The sequence below is a fragment of the Cygnus olor genome, chromosome 27 (assembly GCF_009769625.2).
Source record: "Cygnus olor isolate bCygOlo1 chromosome 27, bCygOlo1.pri.v2, whole genome shotgun sequence".
Taxonomy (NCBI): domain Eukaryota; kingdom Metazoa; phylum Chordata; class Aves; order Anseriformes; family Anatidae; genus Cygnus; species Cygnus olor.
Window position 1 is genome coordinate 4,098,900 of NC_049195.1, and position 26,808 is coordinate 4,125,707.

Here is a 26,808-nt window from a genome sequence, read left to right on the forward strand (position 1 = left end):
TGGCCCTGCTCCTTTCCAGCCCTGCCAGTGCTTTCCCGCATGGGCAAGCGGCGTTATCTCTGCTTTGCAGCTGGGATAACCCATGCATGGCAAAACAGCGAGCGAGCGCGGGGGTGCTGGAAAGGAGGAGATAATCCCCCCACGTGCCGCCGTCCCTGCCCTCCCAGCGCTGCAGACGGGTCGATTTTTGTCCCTCCCCAGCGATGGAGCCAGAGAAAACAATTACAGAGAGATACAGGGAAACACCTTGGCAAAAGCCGGCACATGTTTTGACTATTTAACGCTGTTTTCCCCCAAAACTGGGAGCACAAAACAAGGGGAGCACTCCAACTGCAGACAGCACCACTCGTCCCAACCCGCCAGGCTGCTCCCACGGGGCCCGAGCCACGCACGGGCTGCTCCGTGCCCCAAAACCTTGGTCGGTACCAGCCCCAGCCCCGCTTTCCAGGGAAACCTTGGCATCGCCGGCGCTGCCTGGGGCACGAGGCAGGTTTATTTTTAGAGCCTTTGAAAACTGCTGAGGAGAAAGGAGATAGAAAGCCGTGCGTGCGAGCCCGCTCTTCCCCGAGCGGCACCTTCTGTTGCAAAACACCTCCGGGTGCCGCCAGCTCAGCCGGGCTTATCCCGTGTTTGGGTTTAGGGCAGCAGCAGGGAGGAGCCCCCGGGCCGGCTGCTGTCCCATCTCGTCCCAAGTTATCCCAGGGAACGTCCCCAGCCCACGGAGGACACAACAACAGGGCAGCACAGCGGGGACTTAACGGTGGCCACCTTTGTCCCAAAGCAGTGCTGTGTCCCCGCTGTGGTGACAGCCCAGCAGCCAGGGCAGGGAGAGGGGAATGGGAGAGAGATGGAGGGAGCGGAGATCTCAAATGTCCAGGGCAGCCCTAAGGAAGCTGCTGGTGAGAAAAAAAGCTGTGCCAACCCCGCGGGAGGGCTGGGAGCATCCCCTGCCTCAGGTGGCAGCAGCAGCAGGGCAGCGGCACCCACCAGGACCCCGTGGGGTTGTGTTAGGGTGCTGTGGGACTGCAGGGAGAGCCAAATACCAGAAAGAGCCACGGCCAGGACACCGCTGTTGCTGCACGCCCAGGAGGAGTGCAGGAAGGAGCACAAAGCCCCGGCGATATGGGTAAAGCCATTTCCCAAACCCTTTCTGCTGGACATGAGCGGGGCAGCATCGGGGTGTCGAGCACCAAGCACGGGGTGCAGCTGGCTCAGGAGATGGGGGCATAGGGAGAGAAGCACCAATAGCTCCTGTATCGCCCCACAGGCGCTCGGGTTCCCTGCTCTACGTTAGCGCTGCTCCAGCTGCCCCAGCCTAACCATCAACAGAAGGAGTTTGAATTAGCTGTTGGACTAATCAGCGGATGCAAATAAGCTTGGAGACAGAGGAAGCTGATTTGCATCTTCTCTTAACACCCCGGTTGCCACTGCACCAGTTTCTGGCTATGGGGGGGGAGGGCTGAGTCAGTCCCAAAATCTCAGCAGGGACAGGACCAGAGCTGCCTTTGAAAGAGCAATTAAAGCGAGCCACCTTGCGCAGGCAGGGCGATGGAGGGTCGGAGGCAAAGCTGCTTTTGATGTGCAAATAACCTGCAGCAGCTCTCCCCACCAGCCCCTGCCTTGCATCTGCCAGGCGGGCTGAAAACCCGAGGGCCAGGGTGGGGGGAAACGCGTCCAATATTTGCTCTCCTCCCTTCCTGAACCAGACGACAGCTGTCGTGTGCTGCTCGAGCTGTCGTGTGCTTCTCCGAGGGACCCAACTGGCTGAAATCAGGCGGTTGAAGGGGGGATAAGACCCCCAGGCAGTCCTCATAGTCATTACTCAGAAAACAAACAAAAAAAAAAGAAAAAAAAAAGAAAAACACTGTGTAAACGCACTAGGGCGGCACGCTGTGAGATTCAGCACGTCCCATTTAGCACGGTACCTGCTGTCTCCCGTGCGGTGAAATATTGCTGTTTGCCTCAGCACCCGGCTAAGCGCCCGTGTCGGGGGATGTGGCCTCACGGCAGAGCGTCCCTCGCCTGCAGACCGGCCCAAACCGTGTTCCCTCTGTGGGGTTTCTACAGCTCTCACCCCCCTGGGGATGTGTTGATCCTAGACAATCACATCGTGCCCGGGTCTCCTTTGGCTGCCTGGCCCTTGGTGGGGCGAGCAGGAGGAGAGCTGGCAGAGAGCATCGCTTTGGGGACGAGCGAAGCTCCAGGGCCGCCAGGCTGGGGGACACCCCCATTTCTATGCACATTTCTGTGGCTGGTGCCACCAACTGCAGCCCCTCGTCCCCATTGTCTTGGGGTCAGGGTGCCCAGAGAGGCTTTGCCCACACTCAGACAGGAGGCCCGCTGCCGGCTCGCAGAGGGACGCCCCATCCAAATGCCCTTGGCTTTCCCTTCCCTTTGAGCTGGAGGAAGGGCCACGTTCCCAGCGCCGTGTTAAAATAGCTGAGCTGCAAGCCCCAGCCTGCTCCCGGGGCCTCTGGCTGATGCTAGCTGAAGCTATTTTTGTCCTTCCCCTCTCGCAGGGCCCCGCGCCAGGCTCGGGCTGTTCGCTACCTGCAGGACAGGCTGTCGTAAGCCAGGGGACCTGCGTCGGTGAGCACAGGTCGCAGCGATGCTGTGCCCCGCGCTGGCAGCTGCCATTTCCTCTAGCAGCGGGAGTCGGGAGGAAGACAGAGTCTCCTCTGCCTGGATTCGTGCCTCCAGAGCTAGCTCAGGCGTGCTTGGCCAGGAGCAGCACAACCTGGGTGCTCACCTGCACGAATCTGGGGCAGATCAGAGCTGGACGCTGCCACCAAACGTGGCCTCGTTAAACCAGAGTTCGTAGCGGTTCGAACAGCAAACGAACCTGAATTAGGCTCCCCCAGGTAGGAGCTGGAGAGCCCCAGCAGGCTGGTTTTGTGTCTGAAAGCACAACCCCTCGACCTTACAAAACCGGAACCAGCCCTGATACACGCATGCCCTGTCAGAAGCTCTGCATTTACAATCAGTGGCTGGCCAAGAAGCATCACCGCTTCAGCGCTGCTTCCAGCAGGCCTTGTATTTCTGAAGCACTTCTTGCACTGCTAAATATTTAATAGAAAAAAAAAAAAAGCATCATTTCCAGGTGTGCAGGACCCAAAGCAGCCCTGCCTTGGGAAGTGCAGTAACAGGGCTGGTGCAGGAGCTGCAGGCAGCAGCTGGCCTCTGTCCCCTCTCCACTCACCCAGGCAGGGAGGCAGTGCACGCTGCGTGGCTGCCGCGCTACACCGCAGCCTCTCCCAGCAAGCAGAGTGCTCCCGCATGCTGCAGGCACGGGCTACTTCATCCCCAGCACAGAGCCTCCTGGCGTTTACATCCAACCCAAACCTTCGTCTCGGCCCACAGGAGCACGGGCAGGGCAGGCTCGCCCGCGTGGCTGAGCCTTTTGCTTCCCTTCTTACCCCGTGCTCCCCACCGGCTGCGGAGTAGCAGGGCGTAATCGCAGGGGATATTAACATAACGGCAAAATTCCTTTCATTTCGCTCTGAATGCTGCGAGGGACAGGAGCCCGTTAACTTGTACTTGCAGGTATCTTGTGAGAGGCAGCTGCCTGCTGCGCCGCGCTTACCCGCCCTCGGGAATGCCTGCGCAACCTTTGTCCCCCGCACACGCCGCCCCCACGAAGGACTTCAGGAATCCCTGGACTTTGGAATTTCTCTCTTCCTCCTGTTCTCAAACCCTGGGCTAAGCGCTCAGAGTGCTGCCCCTGCTCATGAAGTTACTCACATGCCTCAACCACAGGTCTCCTAAAGAGAGGGCGTACGTGAGTGGTGAGTGGGTAGAAAGCATCAAGGCTTTGTCCTGATTTTTTTTTTGGAAGCCATCACATGCGCTTAGTATACTACATCCTCCTTCCTCTTCCTCAACAGCTTTAAACAAACACCATCTTTCAAGCTGCGGGACGATCACAAGGCCATTATTGATGTGAGGGACATGGGACTTTGTAACTTAGCATCACTCTTGGTGAAAAACCTACTGCCAGAACCAGCTTGGACATTTAAATGAATTTTTAAAAAAAGATGGGTAACGTCTCATCTACCCCCAAGGACTTCTTGTTACTGCCACACACGCAACAGCTTGAGCTGTAGCATAGCAGAATAGTTAATAAGCGAAGGACCAAGACAGCCTCAGGCTTTTATCAGTCAGAACAAACTCTGTTTACCAGAGCCAGTTTCAGAACAGCTCAGGAAGCCGGGGCACAACTCTTGAAAGATGAACGGCAACATCAGAGAAGGAAAGGCACTCCTGCCTCATTCTTAAGCGACCAGATGCAGACCGTTTCTGATGTGCGTGTGTTCAGCAAAGGAGGGATGCTTGGGTTAACCCCAGCTCTCTGGGTTACAGCAGGAAGAATCCCAGATCTCCCGTTTCACACCGCTCTCAACACCTCTCACCTTCGCCAGCCTCCAGCAGGGAAATACTTAGGGCGGTTAATTCGTGTAAAGGGACCTGCAACAGGGATTTTTGCACCAGGGATTTACGTAGTCATGCCCCAAGCCGTCTGTGCACAATGCCAGAACAAAACTACCCAGGCCACAGCTCCCCCTCACCCTTAAAGTCAACACGCCCCCTAAGATCACTTCCAAGAAGCCTTTTAAGGTTTCTTTTAAGGTTTCCCAGCCTCCCGCAGCACAAACTGCCAATTGAGATTCGTGTGGAAACTCCGGGATCACGTTGTGATTGCAACAGCCACCCACTCAGCCAGCACAACGCATTCAGTCGCGAAGCTGAAGGCCAAATCCTGCTCACCAGAAGCCACCAGCTCCAGTAATAACATGGCACGTGGCTCAAGCGGCCTTCGCTGCAGACAGAATTGAAAAATGTTGGGTTTCAGCAGATTATCTATTTTCGTTTGTGTAAACAGGAACCTCAGCGACAAAGGACATCTTAGCCACTGCAGAAAGACCCCAGGTTGTTTTTAATCACAGAACCACAAAAACTTGTGTTTTGTTCAACACCTTTCATATTTAATTTATTTAGATATTCTCTACATTAAAGTATTCTCATGCCAACACTTCCAACCTCCCATCCCTACCTCAAGAAAAATAGACTTGACACAGCTTTAGAGTGGAATGCACTGGAATAAAGTTGCTATTGCGTCCAAGTTACAGAGAACACTGAACAAATCATAGGAAGAACTGCACATAGGAAACAACAGGGAAAGCTGGAATTAGCACACTATCATTCAAGTCATGTTAGCACCTTCCCAGACAAGCACCGAAGGCATTTAGAGAGGTGCAACATGCTTTGGTTAGCTAGACCAGCGCTTAGACTACATTATGCCTGGAAAAAAGCACGAAAGCCTGCCAGCACGGGGCTCTGAGCCTCATCTGAACCACTTTAAAATAAAATAAAAATCACACACGAAGTGACTAGCCAAGCTTGCTGTGTTTGGGAATGCTGAGCTCTCCTGACTAGCCAAATCTGTGCCTGGAGTGCAAACCACAACGGTTTCAAACACGACTCAGGACCCAGTGCCACCTAGAGCATGCTTTATAGCAGAATTCAAAATATCCGTTCGTACGTTAGGTTGCTTTCTCCTGTTGCGTTGTTTAGTATGAACGTTTTAAAAGCTGACCTCCCACCAGTACAACTGTGTCAGGTGTAAGAGTTTTCACATCACACAATCCCCTTCGGTAGCAGCATGAAGCCTTGAATTACCTACAGACTTGCCCACTGGGACACTACTGATTTCAGAATGCTTTAGCTGCTCTTATACATCTCTGGCATTTCCAGAATTCGAAAAAAAGAAAAGTTAAGTAGGAAATTTACTCTGCAAACATCAATTTAAAAACCTTTAATTCAGCAACTGACTCAGCATACTGCCTTCAGGTAGCAACCCACTGGCCTGTGACCTCTGAAAAAGACCCTTTGTTAGTAGAAAAGCGCCTGGTGTGCTCACTAGTGTCCTTAGTTCATGCATACCTCTACAAATCTTACGCCACAGTTAAAAAACAGTGACTTGCACTTTTCAGAGAGGTACACTGTTGCGCACCACACTTTCCACATATTACCCTGGTCTTCAGGCACAACAGCAGGACAGCAGCGTACCATCTGCTCTACCAGCAGCAAGGCAACTGCATATGATCAGACAGAGCAGATGCTTTGGACAAAGGAAGTCGCATTTGCTCTTTCATGTTTTCTAAACCATGTGCTCCTGGTTTGAAAGCAAAGATCTGCAGTTTCTGGTAATCCTCAAGACATTCCCTTGAAATGTCTAGAAAAGGTCCAGTTCAAAAAAAAAAAAATGCTTCGTGATAGCTATTGCACATTTGTAAGAGCTGGCCTAAAGGTTTTCCTGAAGACCCAGGCTTTGGAAGAAGGGATATTTTAAAAACTGGTATCAGTGTACGTTGGAACACTGGCACAAATGTCACCTACTCTTGGTTTTAATTATAAGGGCAACAAGTAAACACCAACACATGAAAAAAAGAAAACAAACAGCATTTCACAGAGCAAGGAGCTAGAGATGAAGCTGTGGCTAGTGTTTTGCAGTTGAATCTCGAGGAGAATTCAGCCAGCGTTGTCTGAGGAATTCTCTTCAACATCTCCTTGGGGAAGATTCGCAAAAGCTGCCATCCAATGTCCAAGGTCTCGTAAACAGTGCGATTTTCGTAAGGACCTACAGAAATTAACCACAGACTGAAACATGTGGCAGGAAAGTATCTCGCTAACAGGGAGGTCTGCAAACAAGACCTCCCAGGTGTTAATGCAGACCATGATGTTCTTGAAACAGATACTTACCCTGAGCAATGAAGTTCTTCTCAAATTTCTGCAGAAACTCCAGATAAAGAAGATCATCTGAGGTAAGAGCTTCCTCGCCAACTACAGCCTTCATAGCCTGTACATCCTTCCCAATAGCATAGCAGGCGTACTAAAAAGGGACAAAATTAGTGCTTTTACTTTGGTAACTAAACTACATCCTTAGTTTAACAGCAAAAGAGGCGCTCGTTTGGAAGGATGACATTTGGGGTCCTTCAGATAGCTGAGTCTCCTGTGTCTGCCATCACAGCATTGTTACCGTATTGCACAGTGACCAATACACTAAGACTGAATCTACCTACATTTAATACAGAAAAGAGCAATTTATACAACATCGAACATTCTCAGCGCTTACTGCATACCATACAGCACACACATTTCGTGCTGCAGAGAATCTCGTGCAGGTGACTCACATGGCTCCACGGCACCCATGCAAACATTTCTGCTCAAAACCCAGACAAGGGTCCCCCTAAGCACTCAGTGCTTTAAAGCAGCCTCAGGAGTGTTCTGGGCCCCAAGTGTTTGGCTGCATAGTGAGAGAGGTGTATTTGAAATATGCTTCTGCTTCTCTGAAGGGGCTTTTACATACCAGCTGGTTGGATACATCTGCATGATCCTTCCTTGTCATGCCCTCTCCAATAGCTGACTTCATCAGTCGAGACAAGGAGGGCAAGACATTAATAGGTGGGTAAATCTGAAGAAAGAAAAGGACATCAAAAAAAAAAGTCAACATAATACTTCAAAAAGCACAGAAACGATCTTAAACAGGTCCCAACCACTGTGGTACACACCTGTCTGTTGTGCAGCTGCCTGTCCACATAGATTTGTCCCTCAGTGATGTATCCAGTCAAGTCAGGGATAGGATGAGTAATATCTTTGGGAAAAAAAATGGTTTGACAGTTTTCAGACCTTTTAGATTCATTCTAGCAGTGATGTGCCAGCTTTTTCAAACACTTAAATAACTTCTAAAGTAAAATGCCATCAGTTAGTACCCCCATATATCACTAAGTGACTTTATGCAAGAGCTGTAAGCACTCCTGACAGAGCTGGAGAACAGTCCTGAAGTCTTAAATGGGCAAAGTATTTCTCCTAACCATACAGAGAAGACAGCCAACAACTGCACTACCCAAATGAAAACCTAAAGGCCACAGGACCAGTCTTGCTGTGCATCAGAAATAGGGCAGCCTGGTCTAAAGGAGTCCTTAAAGTGCTAGTTATTAAAAAACATTTGAAAATAACTCACCATCATTGGGCATGGTAAGAATAGGAATCTGAGTAATGGAACCATTTCTGCCTTCCACACGCCCAGCACGCTCGTATATGGTGGCCAAGTCCGTGTACATGTAACCTGGGAAGCCACGACGGCCAGGGACTTCCTCTCTAGCCGCTGAAACCTGAGAGTCAAGAGAAGCATTTGAGGAAACCAGAGCACTCGCACACACCTGCCATCTCCCCTAATTAATCCATACTAGTCACTCAAAGGACCTGTTCCCACAGGTGATACTGAAATACAGCCACATAAACCACTAGTAAGAGAAATGTCACCCCAGCTGTGTATGACAAGACAAGATGCCAAGGCAAATCAGAAACTATTGAGCTGCTGAATGCCACTAGTCAAAGAAGTTTAGCTATGAAAAAGCAATAGCTTTTTGGCTGCTGAATATAATTCTAGGCAATAAATGAATAACTAAAAGCCTCACTGGCTAATTTAAGAACATTGTAAGGAATATTAATTGTAACAGCTTGAGCACAAATTCATACTCACTTTATACTATGAACCCTTTCTGCCAACACCCAGCATACGAGTTAATAAATGCGTACCTCTCGCAGAGCTTCAGCATAGGAGCTCATATCTGTCAGAATGACCAGCACATGCTTCTCACACTGATATGCCAAGAACTCTGCTGTTGTTAGAGCTAGACGAGGCGTGATAATGCGTTCAATGCTGAAACAGAACAGCACGGCCTATTTATGACAGGTACTTTAAGGCCGCAAAGTAACAGCTTGAAGTTACATACATTAAAACCCTCTGAAAAGTCTACTGCATGCACTGACTGGAGCACCAGCACTGCAAATTACGCTTCGCTGCAAAACGTCAACCTAAGTGACACCTGGCAGGTCAACAGTGAGGCTCTGGCTTCCAGTTCATTTGTTCTTCTCAGCCTTTTCCCAGCCAACACAGGCAACTTACGTTGGATCGTTGGCCAAATTCAAGAACAGGCACACGTTGTCCATGGACCCGTTTTCCTCAAAGTCCGATTTGAAGAACCGAGCAGTTTCCATGTTCACCTGAATCATAATATTAAAGCATCAGTTCCAGACCAGATTTTAGCATCCTTCAGATCTAAACACCTTATTACTAATCCATAAGCAAAGCTCTTTATACCACGAAGACTCCCCTGCAATCCCAACTGAATGAATATTTCTACAGAAGTCCACCCAAGGGACAAAGTTTAATATTTTATCCTGACCAGAGAATCACTCAGTTACACTACCACCATCTATTTGAGATTTCCAGCCGTTCAGCCAATTTAGTATCGTTTAGTTACACACGCGACCTACCCAGAACACTTTCAAAAAAGCAATGTTCAGCTACTTGCAGCACTGTCTTATTACTTGAGCATCATTTTCCTCCAATAATATTGACTTACACCCATAGCAGCAAACACGATGGCAAAGTTTTCTTCACTGTAGTCCATCACATCTTTGGATTTCTTCACCAAGCCAGCTTGGCGACATATCTGAGCTGCAATCTAAAGGAGAAAGCTTGTTAGTCCATCTGCATATTTGATGCAGAATTTAACTTGCTTGCTTTTTAACCCCAGTGAAATGCAAATTGCTTTAGCAGTTTTAAGAACAGCACTGAATACCCACCTCATTGTGGGGCAAGCCAGCAGCTGAGAATATTGGGATTTTCTGCCCCCTGGCAATGCTATTCATACCATCTATAGCAGAAATGCCAGTCTGGATCATTTCTTCTGGATAGATTCGACACTGGGGGTTAATTGGCTGACCTGTTACGTTTTTAGAGAACACGTTATTCCACATACATGTTTGAACCTTGATCGAACTATCACTGATTTTCAGTACTGATCTAAGGCTCAGAAGCTAGAAACCGCACCTTTAGGCCCACAAATCTTTAGATACATCTGGTTAAGTCTGAGCCTTTTGTTGATCTCAAGACTCTGGCATTCTACTTTCATGCGAATGGTAAGAGTGCTTTCAAGAAAAGTCTGTCAGGTTATTACCTTTTTATCTCTGGAGGCTATACAGTTAAGAGTCTACACATACTTCTCTGAACAGGTTTCAAGCATCACTAAAGACAGTTACCTTCTTCTACCCTAACCACCTGCACTTATATGAATTTGATTCGAGTTTGATGCTGCACAGAAAAATAAAAATAAAGATTAAACTCCTTCTAATGTTTAGATCCTATGTTCAAAAACAAATCTATTGTAACATTCAGAAAACAGAAACAACAGATGCAACTCCATACCAGAAATGGATTAACATACCCATTATGTCAAGGAAATCTTCAGCCAAAACAATGGGGCCTCTGTCTATAGGTTTTCCTGATCCATTAAATACTCTGCCTACAAGAAGCAGCAATAAAATAGACGTGTAAGTTACTGCGAAAGTAAGTTAGTGGGTAGTAAGTCTGTTCACTCTTCAAAGCAAGACACAAGTACTTACCAAGCATATCTTCAGAGACAGGGGTTCGAAGAATATCCCCAGTAAATTCACAAGATGTTTTCTTAGCATCAATACCTGAAGTTCCCTCAAATACCTGTAAAAATACCAGGGAAAAAAAAAAGAAGCACAAGAAAAAGTAGTATTGTGCTTTACAAAATAATGCACGAGAATGCTGCTTCACAGCTTGAGAATTTGATCAGCCGGAGGGAAGAAAAGCAAGGCAGTCCCCTGCTAGCAGAGGATTTCAGAAGCAGCTCACTAGTACAAAACATGACATAAAAACCTACTTTAAACAAAATTCATGAGGTATATCATCAGCAACCAACAAACCCAGTGCCATTTTTTGATCTCAAGTATTTTCCTTTGCCAACGGGGTAAAGTTCTTCAGATAAGAAGAACTGTTATTAACAAGAAACAGCTGCCTAGAAGACACACCTGCATCTACATCAGAGGAGCTGATCCTGAACCTAACGCTGTACAAACACAGTATGATTCCCTTAATCTAGCTGCAAGGGAATCAGGGTGTTGAGAGAGTGCAAATAGAAAAAGATGTCATTCTCCACTCTAGTCTTCAATCTTCTGAAATTCATACCATTTGCACTTGGAATAAGTGGTTTTTTTTTTTCTTACAGTACAAAAAATGCATCACAAGACATCTGACAAAGTTCAAACACACACTGATTAATAAAACATTTTTCTGTTGCATCCAGAGACAATACAGTCCCTAGTCTTACCTGAACAACAGCTTTGGAGCCACTGACTTCCAAAACCTGTCCACTTCTTCTTGTGCCATCAGGAAGAGTCAAGTGGACAATCTCTGCATATCGAGGAAACTGAAAATGAGCAAGAAAGATCCATTAAAACTGTTTATAGTTCCCTTTTTAATGGCACTATTATAATAACAAAAAGATCAAGAACAAAGTGATTATATGTTTCTTCATTTAAGTTTGACAACATTTGGGGGAGTTTGGTAGAACTGGAATGTTTCCTTTCCTTCTCCTCAACAGCTTCAGCTACTCATCCCCTTCTTCTGGCACTTGGACAACTCTTTAGCTTGAATACCAATGTGCTTATTTTCTTTTATTTCAGCAGTCAAAAGCATATCTAGCATTTAAATTACTCAGGCAACCCGCAAATTTCACAACAGTCTGCATTTAACTCTTACAGCTTACCCTGGAAAATATCCCTCAACAACTTCATTAAGAATCTTTGTCTTTACCTTAACTTGATCCAAGATAACCAGGGGACCATTCACACCCGAAACAGTTTTATAAGCTGGAAGAAAAAGCCACAAGTCAGGTACTTCCTCAAAACATCGGAAATATCCCACATCACGTTCTCAAAGTCTCACTCCTATCACCAGCCTCAGTTTTGCAGATTATGGGCTCAGCTCTGCATTGCTTCTCTGTTCGTTATGAGCTCCGCAAGAAGGATTCGGTGCTGAGCTGTGTTGCCAGCATTTTGCCACTACTCACAAAGCAGCGGAGGTAACATTAAGATACACGATTTTGCCATTTTCTTGTCTGTCACAAATTCATTGATGCAAGCCTGTATCTGGGGATAACCAGAACGCTGTTGAAGTTCACCCTGCCACCAGAAACACCACTACAATGTAAAGATGTCATTTTAAAACAAAGAGAAACATTTTTTTTTAACCACAGAAGAGTCCTGCCCCGTGACGCTGAAATTACCCAGACGAAAGCCTGCGAGTAGCCAAGCAAGCAGGTCTTGCGTTTAAATGCTGCCAGCGGAACTTCTATTGTAAGTTGCACTTTTTTTGGCACACTGAAAACATTACTGCTGAGATGAAACCTTTTCATACCTTTTCTGTCTCCCAGGAAGGACCAATGGATTATACTATAAAAAAACTGAACTCTGCTTTAGCCAAGCTCCTCTTACTTTTAACCTATCCCATGTTGGCTTAAGCATTGACACCGGATACAAGGCCACAGCTCACCGGTGCACCACTAGGCTCACGCCTTAAACATTAGCAGCTCAGCACTATATACATCTTTCCAAGGTACCAGTGTGCCCAGAAGTTAGAATTCATTACTCCGCTATCAGCACCGCAGAAAAGCTGTGGAAACAGTGATAAACCCTGCTGTGCTCCAAGGACACGCGAGCATCCCGGCATCACTTGATCCAGGCAGAAGTAACGCCGAGTCAGAGCTTTATCAGGGTCACAAGGGAGCAGTGACCCAGAGCGATTGTTAATCACTTGTCCCTGGGGGGAAAAAATGAGCAAGTGGAGCCATTCACAGCACACGAAAGACGCGGCACCCGTCCCTGGTCATGCTGCAAGGCAGAGGAAACGGACGCCACAGAAAGGTCACAAATCCACCGAGGCCAAGCTGCAGGGAATTACCTGCCTTAGGCACTCTGCAGCGTCGCCCAGGTTTGGCGCACACTCCTTGCGTTGTATTGACCATCAACAGAGCGATGTTTACACCTAAGCAAACTGTTTGAACTGTTGCAATATAATCCCTTAACTGCGACAATCAAAGCTGCATTAGATAAGGTCTGTGGGTGATGGGGCACACAAGGAGGCCTAAGGCTGGAACTCCCCCGTCTCAGTTTTAGCGCTTGTCTGACATTGTTCGGCAGGATTTTGATATTACAAAATCGGCCTTAATCAAACACAACGGGCTGCTCCTTTCACCTGGGCAAGGAGAATTACACGGGCTTCAACCTGAGGAGAGGCCTCTGCATGGCCTGCGAAGGCTGGCAGCACAGCAAGAAGTGGAAAACACCATCTTGAGCAACACATCTCATCCCATGACAGCCTTGTGAGCACTTCTTCTCATTTCCCTCTGCCTTGACCACCAGAAAACTTCCCTGACACCAAAAGCACCGAGCCCCCCGGGCAGCTCGCCGCTGACTCCAAACCCCCATCCCCAGGCAGACCAACCCGCACCATGACAACCCCAAAAGGAACCGAAATACCACATTTCCCATGCAGACGACAGCAATGGCAGTTTGGGCAAAAGCCAAACCTGCAGCACAAAATGCGAATTGTGCAGGAAGCCACGGCGGCTCCCCCTGACTGAAACCTTCGCTCCAGGGACGAGCCGAGCAGCAGGCTTGTGGTGGGGACTTTTACGGATCGGTTTGGATTTTACACCAGATGGAAGCGTTCGGGAAATAAACAGCACGGCCTAGCGAGCGCTCGCAGCGCTTCTGGGCCCGGCTCGCCCCGCACCCAGCCGCCTCCCGCAGCACCCCGCGACATTACAGCGCCTCGCGGCTCCCCTCCTTCCTTCCTTCCACCCGATCCCCGGCCCCCTCTGAAAGGCCGTGCCCACTCACTGAGGCGGCTGGCTCACGAAGTCCCGCACCAGGACCGCCGCCTGCTCGCGGGCCCCGCCGGGCCCGGCGCCGTTGGGCAGCCCCCGGCCCGCCGCCGCCGCCCGCACCGCCGCCATCTTGTGCGTCCTGCGCCGCCCGGGCCCGGCGCGCTGCGCATGCGGCCATATAGGGGAGGGAGGCCGGCGGGGGGAGAGCTGGCCAGGGTGCTGCGGGGGGGGGGTAAAGGAAAAGGGAAAAAAAGGAAAAGGAAATAAGGGGGGAAAAGGAAATAAAAAAGAGGAAAAGGAAAAAAGGAAAAAAAAAATAAAAGGAAATAAAGGAAAAAAAAAAAGGAAATAAAAAAGAGGAAAAGGAAAAAGGAAAAATAAAGGAAAAGGAAATAAAGGAAAATAAAAGGAAATAAAAAGAGGAAAAGGAAAAAAGGAAAAAAGGAAAAAAAGAAAAAGGAATAAAGGAAAAAAATAAAAGTAAATAAAAAGAGGAAAAGGAAAAAAGGAAAAATAAAAGAAAAGGAATAAAGGAAAAAAATAAAAGTAAATAAAAAGAGGAAAAGGAAAAAAGGAAAAATAAAAGGAAAAGGAAATAAAGGAAAAAAATAAAGGAAATAAAAGAGGAAAAGGAAAAAAGGAAAATAAAAGGAAAGGAAAAAGGAAAAATAAAAGGAAATAAAAAGAGGAAAAGGAAAAAGGAAAAAGGAAAAATAAAGGAAAGGAAATAAAGGAAAAAATAAAAGGAAATAAAAAGAGGAAAAGGAAAAGGAAAAAGGAAAAAAAGGAAAAGGAAAAAGGAAAAAAAAAAGGAAATAAAAGAGGAAAAGGAAAAAGGAAAAATAAAAGGAAATAAAAAAAAAAAAGGAAATAAAAAAGAGGAAAAGGAAAAGGAAAAAAAATAAAAGGAAGGAAAAAAAAAAAAAAAGAAAAAAAAGAAAAAGGAAAAAAAAAAAATAAAAGGAAATAAAAAAAGAAAAGGAAAAAGGAAAAAAGGAAAATAAAGGAAAGGAAATAAAGGAAAAAAAAAAAAAAAAAAAGGAAAAGGAAAAAAAAAAATAAAAGGAAAAAGAAAAAAAAAAAGGAAAAAAGAGAAGGAAATAAAGGAAAAAAAAGGAAATAAAAAAAAAGGAAAAGGAAAGGAAAAATAAAAGGAAAAGGAAAAGGAAAAAAAAGGAATAAAAAGAAAAAGAAAAGGAAAAAGGAAAAATAAAAGGAAAGAAAAAGGAAAAAAAAAATAAAAAAAGGAAAAAAGGAAGAGGAAAAGGAAAAAATAAAAGGAAAAAGGGAAGAGAAAAGGAAATAAAGGGAAAAAAAAGAAAGGAAAAGGAGAATTAGGGAAAGAATAAAGAAAAATTAAAAAAGGAAAGTCTTGCTCCTAGACCTTTGCTTTAATAAAAAAGATAGTGGATTATTTGCAAGCTTCCCCCCCCCCCCCCCCCCCCCCAGGAAACCATTAGTCTGTCAACCTTCTATTTCCTTATGGATTATTTGCTCTTCATACGTGTTAAATGTTAATTGTTGGTGTTTGTTCTCCTCCCCATGACAGAACTATGTGATGTTACAAAACATTCCATCTCTTTCTGTGCTAACACTAGAAATATTTGGGGGAAATATTCAAAGAGACATTGGCAATTCTGTGCTGGTCTGGAGGAGAAACGAAGTACCAGGGACTGGCGAGGCTGACGGAAAAAACTAAACAATGGCACAAGAAATTCTTTAGCTAACGGGGGAGAGAACACCATAAAAAAAAACAGACAAAGGGACAACGCAGTGGAGTGGATTGAGTGTAAAACTGGGAGGTTTTGGCCAGGTTTCAGCTCTCCTAATGCACATTACTTCGTGCTCCTGCTCGTTAACAGCCGACAGGGCCTAACGAAGCCCGGGCCTGACGGGCGCTGCAAGCCACAGCTGCCTCTGCCTGCTCGCAAGGCCCCTGGGATCCCAGAGCTCAAACTCCAATTGCTCAAAACCAATCATTTTGTATTCTAAATGCTTTTATTCCCTTCTGACCGGTCCCACAGGCTGAGGAAATTCAGCTTGTAAAATGCTGCCTGGTGCTGAGCAGAGTAGCCTACAGTGGCCTGTAATGTTCACGGGGAATGAATTTGGCCCGTGGAGCCGGCAGGAGGCCTGTGGTCACCCACTACTCTCAGGTCCACATCCTCTGGGGGCTAGAGGCAGCCCATCAGTCCTCGTGTCCTGCTCCCTGTCATCAGAACGTTTGCTCTGCTGCCCTGCCTTGGGCCGCCCTGACTACCTCAGGCCACACTCATTTTGTTTCCGTACAGTTTTTGAAAGAAAAAAATCATGGAAAACATTTATCATGGTTAAAAAAAAATACTCAAAGAGAACTGCCTGGAAAAACCTCATGGGCACGTGGAAATGCTTCCAAAGCACGTCTGAGCAAGGTTTCCCATCAGCTCTGCAGAGCAAGCGACATGACATTGCGGTCTCCTTCGGCCAAACGAGATGGTGCCTGACCTTGGGCCCACAAGAGAATGAGATAACAACAATAATGTCTCCACAAGCCTCCTTCACCTGAAGGAGAATCTGAAGTATTTCTGCACAAAGCCCAAGTACAGCTGAGCAATTCTGAGCTCCCTCAGTAGATGGTAGTGGTGCACTGCTCATCCGCTGTCTACTCTGCAGATACTTAGAAAGTAATTTCCAGGCCTAGACGTTCAATTCTCAGCTCACAAAATGTATTCAAAGGCTTCAGCTTCTGCTGTAATGCACAACCAGGGAATTCCTTGGTGGGATGCGCTATTCTCACATTATTGGCAATAGTTTTGGGCCGTGCAGAAGCCAGACAAATAGCTTCAGTGGCAGATTTACATGTCAACAGAGAAAAGGTGAATATGTTTGGGATTTATTTCTTTTACTGCAGTAAATCTTTGTATCCTGAATGAATGATGGTATCAGTTTGGGTTTAAAAAAGAAATGAAGGAGCTTTATGTCAAAAGTTTAAGAAGATAGAAATGATGGAAGAAAAGAGATCACATTTTAAATAATATTTGCAGTACCTCAATCATGCATGGATATAATTTTCCATCCGGCTTTGCTTACGGGAAACCAGCCTTGTTAGTGTGAGAAAGCTGGCTCCTGTCCCTGGAGATGAAGCAGGCAGGGTAAAAGTGCAGGGGAAGGCTGTGCTCGAAGCTCGACGCTGCCAGCGTCCTTCCGGATACAGGCAACCGAACATCAGATGCAGAGGGACCACAACGCTTGGACCACAGCTGCTCAGGGATCGTGGCCTGGATCAGTGGATTTTGGCCTTAAAAGTACTTCCGTCCACTATGAACACTTATCATCACACTTTTAGTTTTGGAAATCCTGTGATGATTTGCATTGTGGACTGGGTAAAGGCAGCTTGGCAGTGCCTTGTGGACCAGCCACAGCCTGAGGGCCAGGGAACCAGATATTTCTATATTCCTTCTGAGAAAGAGCTTTCACTCAGTTTATTCTCCTTCTGATGTTAAAAACATTCAGCACAAAAAGGGAAAAAACAAGCTGAGAAGCGATTCCTTGGAGGGAGCTGCTTGTACCACCTCCCACGGGAGAAGCTCTTGTACAAGCAGCTGTGGGGATTGCTCGACACATGGCTCTTTTCCCTCCCTTTGTAGGTTGTAAAGCAAAGCAGAGCTCACTGCAAAGCCTCCACAAAACCCACAGCTGCTGCCTTTCCAGCCGGGTATCCTGCAGAAGCATCTCCCACCCGCACAGGGAGTCCCTCCCCACCCCACTGCTGGTGTGGCTCCTTCACCACACGCCTGCTGGGGAGAGGGGATACAACCCCCATCTTTCTTCACATCGGGCTCCCCGAGTGACTGATGACAGTTAACCCAACATCCCCGGGGTGCATCAGGTCTTGCTGCTGACACCTGCCTGCATTTATTCCAGGATGTACAACACAGAGCCAAAGCTGGAGAGAGGAGAGATGCACCAGGGCCAAGCAGCTTTGGGCAGTGAGAAAATGGCCAGCAGCCACGGGAAGGTAGTCCAAGACCTAGATTATGACCTGTTTTAAAAATTTATTTCCTGTGGCCATTTAACAACGTTATCCTTTCCTCCCAGCCATGAATCCACACGCTGTTATTCCACGGGGGCAGAGCAGGCTTGCCTCAAAGAACAGAGGGTCCCCAGGCAGCGGGCTCGGTGTGCTCAGACCCAGGCTGGCAGGGAGATGAGCATCACTGAGAGCCTGGCTAAATGCTTCTGAGATAAACTCTCCCGCCTCTCTCCCTGTCCCTCCGGTCCTGCTCTGACGCAGGGGGAGCTGCAGGGCTGAAGGAAACTTGTTTGAGGTCCTAATTACATCTCCATGGAAGAGGGACACTCATATCCTCTTCTGATAAAAGGCAGCGATAAATCCTCCGGGAGCAGCGGCTCCAGAGCACACTGCTGCCCGCCGCCACCAGCTCCTCGCTCCGGGATGCACCCAGGGGTAAGGGGTTGTTTCGCCCTTCTCCGTGCAACAGGATTGCACTGAGGGGGGCCAGGGCTTGTGCCTTGCGATCTGGGGCTTCTTTACTCTGCTTGTCTTTATTTTCCGTACTTCTTACTCCTCCTCTCTCCCTGTTACTTTATACATATATATATCTATTCTCTTACATTCATTTATTATTTTGTCTTTGCTCTTACCAGCTTAGTGACTCGTGTGGCACTCAGATCAGATGATAGAGGGTCTGGAGGTTTTGCTCTGTTTTTTAATTGAAAATTGATAAAAATTGCCTGGGATTTCAGGAAACCACAGGAGTATCGGAAAGAATGATAGTTCAGGCTCAGCTCTGTTCATTTTGCTGCTCAGTCGCGCAAGTTGCTACCAGCTATAAAAACAAAAGGGCTAATTGGTTGGTTGGTTTAGCACAAATTCTGTCTGATGTTTCAGTGGACCGAGCAAGTGATCTTCTCTCAGCCCCTTCTGAAGCCCTGATCTTAATCACATATGTTAGGCTTTCAAGTCCTGTATCTTGCCATGACATTTCAATTAGGTCAAATGAAAAGACACACAAGGTAAATGAATTTTCTTTGAGACCTAATTTAATCTCCAAAGAACAAACAGGGAAGAAAAGATGTAGAGATTACCACAGATAAGCTACTGGCCTGATTTGTGCTTTGAGTCTTTGAAAGATGACTTAAGTGATGCCTTGAAGCAGAGACGAGATGTCTCGGGAGAGTGGAAAGGGACTGTAGAGCGCTGCGTCTCTTGGCCTCGACTTTAAATGTGAGATTGATGAAAATATGGTTTTTGATAGCAAAACCGGCGCTCGCAGGCAGGAGGGAGAAGCCTTGAACTCTCAGGAGGTGCTAACCCACTGTGTCTCCTGCAAAGGTGGCGGGACACCCCCAGCCCTGAGCACCGGGAGGGAGCCAGAGGACCGAGACCCCGGCGATGCCCCGGATGCCGTCCCGCGCCCCGGCGCTGGCTGGCGGAGGGCAGGGCGTCGCGGAGGCTGGCGCTGGCGGTGGTGTTCGTGGCGCTGCTGCTGGACAACATGCTGCTGACGGTCGTGGGTAGGGCTCCGTGCCGCCTCGGGGGGGTCCTGCACGCGGCGACGGCTGCGGTTGGCCTCCAGCCCGTGCTGGAAGGGGCAGCCACGGGGAGGGATGGGTGAGGGGGCTGCCAGGGCACCGGCGTCGAGCCAGCATCCAGTTCAGCTGCCACAAAAACAACTAAAACCACTAAAACCCTCCCTTTTTTTTTTTTCTAGTACCGATCATCCCCACCTTCCTTTATACAACAGAGTACAAAGGTGCTAACAGCTCTGCTGCCCCTCGCCAGCCTGAGTCGGCTCCTTCAGCCGAGGACGCTTCTCCTTTCTCCTCCGTGTTCTCCTATTTTGACAACAGCACCGTGACCGTCTCGGGCTCCACCAGCACCACAGAGCCGCTGAATGGGACCATGAGCGGGCACACGCTGCAGCCCCCCACAAGCCCCCCACCACCACCGAGCGGCTGCCTGGAGGGCGAGGAGTTCCTCGCCAACGAAAACGTCCGCGTGGGGCTGCTCTTTGCCTCCAAGGCTCTCGTCCAGCTCATGGTCAACCCCTTTGTGGGTCTCCTGACCAACAGGTACGTCTGAGATCTGCCCAGCACAGCCCTTTGGGGACGGCATATTTCCCCATTCACACGTTCAGGAGATATTTACAGACCCTCAGAGATGTGCGTGGCAAGGCTGGGCAGCAAGGCCAGGTCTCCGCCAGGAAAAGAGCAATCCTCGGTGAGATCCTGCCTCTTTTCTCCCATTCCAGGATAGGATACCACATCCCCATGTTCATCGGCTTCATCATCATGTTCCTCTCCACAGTCAGTGAGTACTGCCCTCCGGTCTGCCCTTCGCATGCAGCAGGATGCTGGGCCCTTGCCCCAGCCACTGACCTGAAATAAAAGCAGCACGGGAGAAAATGCACCGGCTGTGTGCCCATGCATGAGAAACGAGAGAGAGCAGAGCAGCTGCCTCAGAAACTGGAGACAGGAACGGATGAGCAGCACCCTGCACCCAGCAGCACCCAAGCTGGGCTCAAGCAGAGGCTGCTCTGACCCTTGGCAGGGTTTTAGATCTGCAGCTCTGCCTGACGCTCTGTTTCTCCTTCCTCCACAGTGTTTGCCTTCTCCGGCACCTACACCTTGCTGTTCGTTGCCCGAGCTCTCCAAGGCGTCGGTTCCTCGTTCTCATCGGTCGCAGGTGAACGTTTTAGCTCACTGCATGCTGCTACACCCGGCCTTGGCTCCTGCCCTACACCGCAGTGTCTGCGTTAGGTCAGTGATCAACTTGAATTCCCTCTGCCCCCAGGCTTGGGCATGCTGGCCAGCATCTACACGGATGACTTTGAGAGGGGCAACGCCATGGGCATCGCTCTTGGAGGCTTGGCCTTGGGTGTGCTGAGTAAGGACACTTTGTGGGCTTTTCACCAACAGCATCTCCATCACACGCTGCTTTTGTTGGGCTGAGCATCCCCAGCTCAGCCCCGCAGGCGTCCCCGGCCCCTGCGCTTCAGGGGCTGGATGCCTGCTGCTGCGTGACGCAGCCTTTCCCTTGCAGTCGGGGCCCCCTTCGGAAGCGTGATGTACGAATTCATGGGGAAAGCCTCTCCCTTCCTGGTCCTGGCATTCTTAGCCCTGCTGGATGGAGGTGAGGAGCCGAGTGGTTTAATCCAACCGAAAACCCAAAGCCCGTGGCAGACACAAACGCTGCCATCTCGGGAAGGATCTCAGAGGGCTCGTGTGAAGGCAGAGGCAGATTAATGCAGCATGGGTGCTATCATCAGCACCGGTTATTCTGTTATTGCTAAATCATATGTTTTCTACCGCCAGATGCATGACACAGCAATACAGTAAGAATTAGTCCCTCATTACTTAATAAACCCGTTGATTGCTTTAATGGCTTGAATAGCACACTCAGTAAAGCTCCCCGAACAGAGTGTTCTCTGTAGAAGGCACACGTGGTGCTGTCTGCAGCCTCTTCACCGTACCAAAGGGATCGGACTTTGCCGGTGTGAATGGGGATCCGTGCTCTTTCTCAGACAGAGGTACTACAAATCCAGGCCGTGACAGCATTCAGAGCGCAACAGCAAAGTTAGAGATAGCAGAAATGTGCATTTTTAGTGGAGAGCATTAAGCTAATTAAATTACAGTCACAGTTACCATCTTTGCCTAGATGTAATGTAAGACATGCTTAATGAAGCGTGTAAGAGCCTTTGGAAAATGAAATATAGGTTCCCCACACTTTAAACTTTTTTTTTTTTCATCCTGTTCTTTTCCACATCTAATTTCTGCCATGCTCCATTTGTGGCTCGATGGTGGGCAGCTCAGAGCCCGACAGCGAGCATTTCCAGATCTGTTTCGTGCACGGATAAACCACTTGTAGCACACTCGCTGGCTCCCGCTCCCACTTCAGCCGATGGGAGCTCCCGCAGGGGCAGGGCTGGCACCCAGCTCCCCCACGGTGTCCCACGGGCGCAGCTCCCACTTCCCCGGGGGCTCTGCCGACGGTCAGCACCCCACTGAAGGAAAAGCCAGAGGGAGACATGGCCTGAAATGCTGCCACCCCAGAATTAGGCTAACAGCAGCGTTTCCTTCCCAGCTTTGCAGCTTTGCATTCTGCAGCCCTCCAAGATCTCCCCCGAGGTGAGTACAGACGTGTGTGCGTGTGCCTGATCCCGCGGCAGGCACTGTGAGCAACGCGGGTGGGAGGGCAGCTCGTGCCCCCCCTGCCCACGGCACCTGTGACCCCCCCCGTCTCCACAGAGCACCCGGGGCACGCCGGTGTTCACCCTGCTGCGGGACCCCTACATCCTGGTGGCTGCGGGTAAGGGCGACGGCACCGCGCGCCTCTCCGCACCCGCGTCTGCCGATCCGCTCCTGCCTGCTCCGAACGGCAGCAGGAGCAGCCCGAAGCAGAGCGTTTCTCCCTTTTCTCCCCACCAGGAGCCCTCTGCTTCTCCAACATGGGGTGGCCATGCTCGAACCCACCTTGCCCATCTGGATGATGCAAACCATGTGCTCCCCGAAATGGCAGCTCGGTAGGCGCCTCGCTTTGCAGTCCTCGCTCCTCAACTGGTGCTTGGTAGAGTTCAGCTAGAGCAGGTCTGGCTTTGGCACTGCGAGATGGCTTGAATAATCTCGTGTATCATTTTGCACTGCGAGATGGCTTGAATAATCTCTTATATCACTTTAAAAGAAGAAAACATATACCCTCAGCTGCACAGAGTGAGCGATCCCAGGCTGTGCGCTGCTCCAATTTCAGCTGGAAATGTCCTTAGTGGTGGCTATACAATGTGTTTTCCCTATTATTGAAAAAATTGTATAGAATCAGGCTCCCCACAACAGCAATAACGGCGGAAGGAAGGCAGTTTCGTGCACATGAAGCCTGTCGAATCCTCTGTTCTGCCGGGCAGATAATTGTGTTGTGCTGGGCTGGAATCATGGCAGCCAGATGGGTTTTGCAGAGGCAGCTCTGAGTAAAACAAGGCCATTTTGAGAGTCCCACAGAGGGCAGGGTGGTACATGCTAATTACCAGCTGCCTCGAAAATGTGATATGGAGATAGCATTGTCTGTCTTTGCTACAAAATAAAAACTAATTGTTATAAAACCCGATTGACTGGGGAACGACCTGGGGGATGCCCCAGGCTACACTTAGATCCCAAATTGAATTGCAGCCTGGGAGCAGCAGGGCCGAGAAAGCCCCTAATCGAGTTATCTCCGCTCAGGCAGGAGCATCCATCCCTATAAGAGCTCGTGATGCTTCGCCTGAGCAAGTGAGGGGGCAAGGGTGGGCGAGGGCAAAGCAGCGTCCCAGGGCTGCCGGCTGCAGCCTCGCTGCTGGTAACTGCACGAGGCACCGGCTGAGAACCGCACTCAGAGCTGCTCCCGTCACCGCTGAGCTCAAGGGGAATCTTTGGGGTGACAGGTTTAACTGTGTTCTGCAGCTGTGAAAGAGGGGAAAGAAAATTAAACTTGTCTGTGTGTTTCAATAAGGAAGTTGTTAGTGAAATACAGGTGGTTGGTTTTATTTCTAGTCGGCAGGAGAGTATATTAAAAATAAACAACTGGTAAATCAGCACGCAGTTCAAATATTTACTTTTGACTACATAATGATCACTGAGCTTTACACTTAAAGCAGTTCTTTTATTCCTCTGTATTTGGTGAGCCAAAAGCAGAAGCAAGGGGAGAGAGGTGGAAGAGGAAGAAGATCTGACAGGAGAGGAAGCCGAAAGCAGTGGGGCCGAACAGTCCTGATTTTGCTGCTGGTTGTCTCAGGTCTCCTGGGTGACTTACAGCACCCTGGGGTGCAGCCGTGCCTCCCTCTGGCTTCACAGGGGCACCAGAGAGGCTGGGACAAAGGGTGATGGCAATGGAGGATGAGGAGAGCACCACAGCACGCGTGCCGGGCACTATTTTGCCATGCCTGGCTCCCATCATATTCCACAAATGAGAGAGGCAGTCAGTGAAGGGAACACTTTTGCAAATTCTTGCCGATTCCCTGCATTTCCTGGAGGATTACACACACTTTTTATTCTTTCTATCTCCTAGGGATGGCGTTCCTCCTGCCAGCATATCCTACCTCATCGGCACCAACCTCTTTGGGGTCCTGGCTAACAAAATGGGCCGGTAAGTGGAAGGGGCCCGGCCCTGCTTTGGCACGGACTCTGTTCGTGGTGCTGCGACACCGAGAGCGTCGCCCTGTGCTAACTGCGGCCTCGTTGCAGGTGGCTGTGCTCCCTGATCGGCATGGCCGTGGTGGGAATCAGTCTCTTTGTGTGAGTAGCACAAGACAATTCCGAGAGCGTTCTGTAGAAGAATCAGCAGGGGTGCGGGGGTGAGAGTATGGACGATCCCCTCCGCAGGGAGGGAGGGGACAGCAAAGCCCCAGAATCTGCAACCAGACATTCAGAGCGTGCACCGTGGGTCTGTTTCACAAGTCCAGGTTATGCCCCCTTCCCCTCAGAGCCCTTCTGGCCCCATTCACACGTTCTTCTTTCTTCTCAAAGGTGCCTCTGGCCAAAAGCATTTACGGGCTGATCGGCCCAAACGGCGGGCTGGGCTTTGCCATAGGTAAGCTGCCAGCGCTCGGTCTGCAAAGGCAGCTCGGAGAAGGCGATGACTGACGAGGCTGTCCTTGCTTTGGGCAGGAATGGTGGACTCCTCCATGATGCCTATCATGGGCTACCTCGTGGACCTTCGCCACACCTCCATCTACGGCAATGTCTACGCCATAGCCGATGTCGCCTTCTGCATGGGCTTTGCGATTGGTATGGCCCAACTCTAACCCACGCGGCGACGCACTCGGAGTGCATCTTCACCCCGTTTGTCACCCCCTCTCCACCCCCTGTTCACTGGCAGCAACTGAGTCTGCAGCCCAGCTGCCGCAGTTATAGATCCCCTCCAAACTGGAAAGGCAAATTTTGTTCTTTTTCTGTCATCTGACCTTTTTCACTTTTTAAACATGCAGGTCCATCCACAGGCGGTGCGATTGTGCGAGCTGTCGGGTTTCCCTGGCTGATGGTCATCATCGGCGTTATCAACATTGCCTACGCCCCTCTCTGTTGGTACTTGCGCAGCCCTCCTGCTAGGGAGGAGAAGATCGTGAGTTTAAGTTTATTTTATTCCCTTAAAGTATAGGGCTTGATAATCCAGAGGCTTGTGGCAGATCAGAAAAATTTGTCAGGGACTGTGTCCTCCCTTTTGGGTTCTACTGCGCCCTCAACAAAGGGACAGAACACTCAGACAACAAAACCAGAAAAGTTTGGAGCTACGGTCCTTCTCCTAACTCACAGCTTGTGTTCTCTGGGCAAAAGTTGTTGGCTGCTTTGGCTTTCTCTGGAAGTGGTAATGCTCCTATTCATTATTAATCACCATTTTTACTGAAGTTTGACTTCTTTCTCATCCAGGCCATCTTAAGCCAGGAATGCCCCATGCAGACCAAAAGCTATACCACTCAGAAGCCCCTGCGAGACTTCCCTCTCACAGATGACAGTGACGTGGAGGCAGAAAATGAGGAATAGGAAGTGCAAGGATGCGTGTCCTGTTTGAAGCTTAAGTTTACAGCCATGGATGTGATTGCACCCAAGAATAACTCCGACTCCCCAAGACTCGTGACACAGGATGAACGTGGGCTGTGTTGTTCTCCTGTTCTCCAGGCCATGCAACCCCCATCAGGGACAAGGGACCCAGGATTTGGCGGCTCTGTCTGTTTAGCTGTGCTGCCTTTGCTATGTGACTTCCAGGCAAGTCACCCAAATTACATCTCATCTGTAAAGAACTTATGAAGATGGAATGAACTGTATCATCCTGTCCTGCAAAACGACGCTGTCCTGGGCACGGTCTGCCCACGTAGCGTAGGAAGATAACACCTCTCCCAGATGAGTCCAGTGGCATTTGCTAATGTCTTTGTAGCGCTTACTGCTCTTGAAAGAAAAGCACCAGGGAAAACTGAAATGAAATCAGCAGCAACATTTATTTCTCCAGAATGCCACTGTAATTCCCGTCGTGAAACCTTTCTGTAACAACAGGGCCCTCTTCACCTGTGTCACTGCCAGTCTGCCAATAAAGATATCTTCGTACTGTTAATGTGCTCCGTGCTCATCTGAAGACAGCTAAAAAGAAGTTCATTGTTGTCTCGGTATAGCTTGATGTGTTTTGCCATTTATGTGCTGTTATGGCTTCTTGTGTGTTCCTTCTACCATTCATGAAATTTAAGATCTCTTTAAGAGATTCAGGTAGAAATAAGGCTGAAAGCAGTTTTAAAATCAGACAAAGATTCAACAAAGCTACTTCGCTCACTTGTATGGGTGACATGGGGCAACAGGCTGTTTGTGACCCAGACCCATTGCAACGAGCAGTACAGTAGGTTGATTTAATTGCCATTTTTCAATTTCCTGGCCCTGAGTTTAGAAAGAGAACAGCTGTACTGTTTACAATAACGAAGTATAATAATCTTTAAAAGTACGGAAGTGATGTAGAGAGAGTTAGGTAATAAAAGTTGCCAAATAATTATATAACTGTCAAAGGAATTCACATGATCTTTTTTTTTGCCAGGGAAACCACAAACTTGCACCTCCCTGGCTCCACAGTTGGCAGTTTATGAACTCATTTCTGCATTGAACGAGCAGGTGTGTATGGAAGGTGACTCCACTTGCCAGAAAGAACAGTTAACTCTGCTCTGGAGCCCCAGCAGCACAATGCTCTTGCCAGGGGAAACGGGATAATAACAATTAATCATCATTTGACACCTCATGACTCATTCCCAAAGGTCACAGGGCTATTGTCAGGGAACCGCACGTTCCCGGTGTGAAACCCTCGCCTTGCACGTACAGAATGAAATTGTATTTCTTAGGCTGACTGGAAATGACTAAGGCTAAGCCTGCGCTAAATAAAAAACGGCTATTTTTATCTTCCACCTGCTTTCCTGCCTCGCCAAGAATAAAAGGAAAGCGCTCGCCGGCAGCAGCGGCAGCCGCCATTTTGTGTCACCCCGGCCCCCGTCGCCACGGCAACCCGCCGCCATGACACCCCCCTCCCGCCGCCGCCGTGACAACCCGC

The 26,808-nt window shown here is 48.9% G+C and overlaps 2 protein-coding genes across 2 annotated transcripts; one reads left to right on the plus strand and one right to left on the minus strand.

Moving 5' to 3' along the window:
* Positions 1–4,960: 4,960 nt before the first annotated feature.
* Positions 4,961–13,923, minus strand: ATP6V1B2 (ATPase H+ transporting V1 subunit B2). The gene is given in 16 exon segments (XM_040538025.1): positions 4,961–6,524; positions 6,526–6,637; positions 6,760–6,889; positions 7,367–7,471; positions 7,569–7,651; positions 8,021–8,171; positions 8,599–8,722; positions 8,969–9,066; positions 9,429–9,530; positions 9,652–9,791; positions 10,293–10,370; positions 10,471–10,564; positions 11,205–11,303; positions 11,690–11,745; positions 13,670–13,677; positions 13,783–13,923. Coding segments are annotated over 16 exon segments (1,518 nt in total). The 5' UTR covers positions 13,893–13,923; the 3' UTR covers positions 4,961–6,496.
* Positions 13,924–17,667: 3,744 nt separating this feature from the next.
* SLC18A1 (solute carrier family 18 member A1) lies at positions 17,668–26,777 on the plus strand. Its single transcript, XM_040538090.1, is given in 18 exon segments — positions 17,668–17,760; positions 19,022–19,280; positions 19,478–19,838; positions 20,018–20,076; positions 20,368–20,451; positions 20,560–20,652; positions 20,809–20,898; positions 21,850–21,893; positions 22,014–22,074; positions 22,194–22,217; positions 22,220–22,288; positions 23,800–23,808; positions 23,811–23,877; positions 23,976–24,024; positions 24,258–24,321; positions 24,399–24,518; positions 24,719–24,852; positions 25,158–26,777. Coding segments are annotated over 18 exon segments (1,794 nt in total). The 3' UTR covers positions 25,272–26,777.
* The last annotated feature ends 31 nt before the right edge of the window (positions 26,778–26,808 follow it).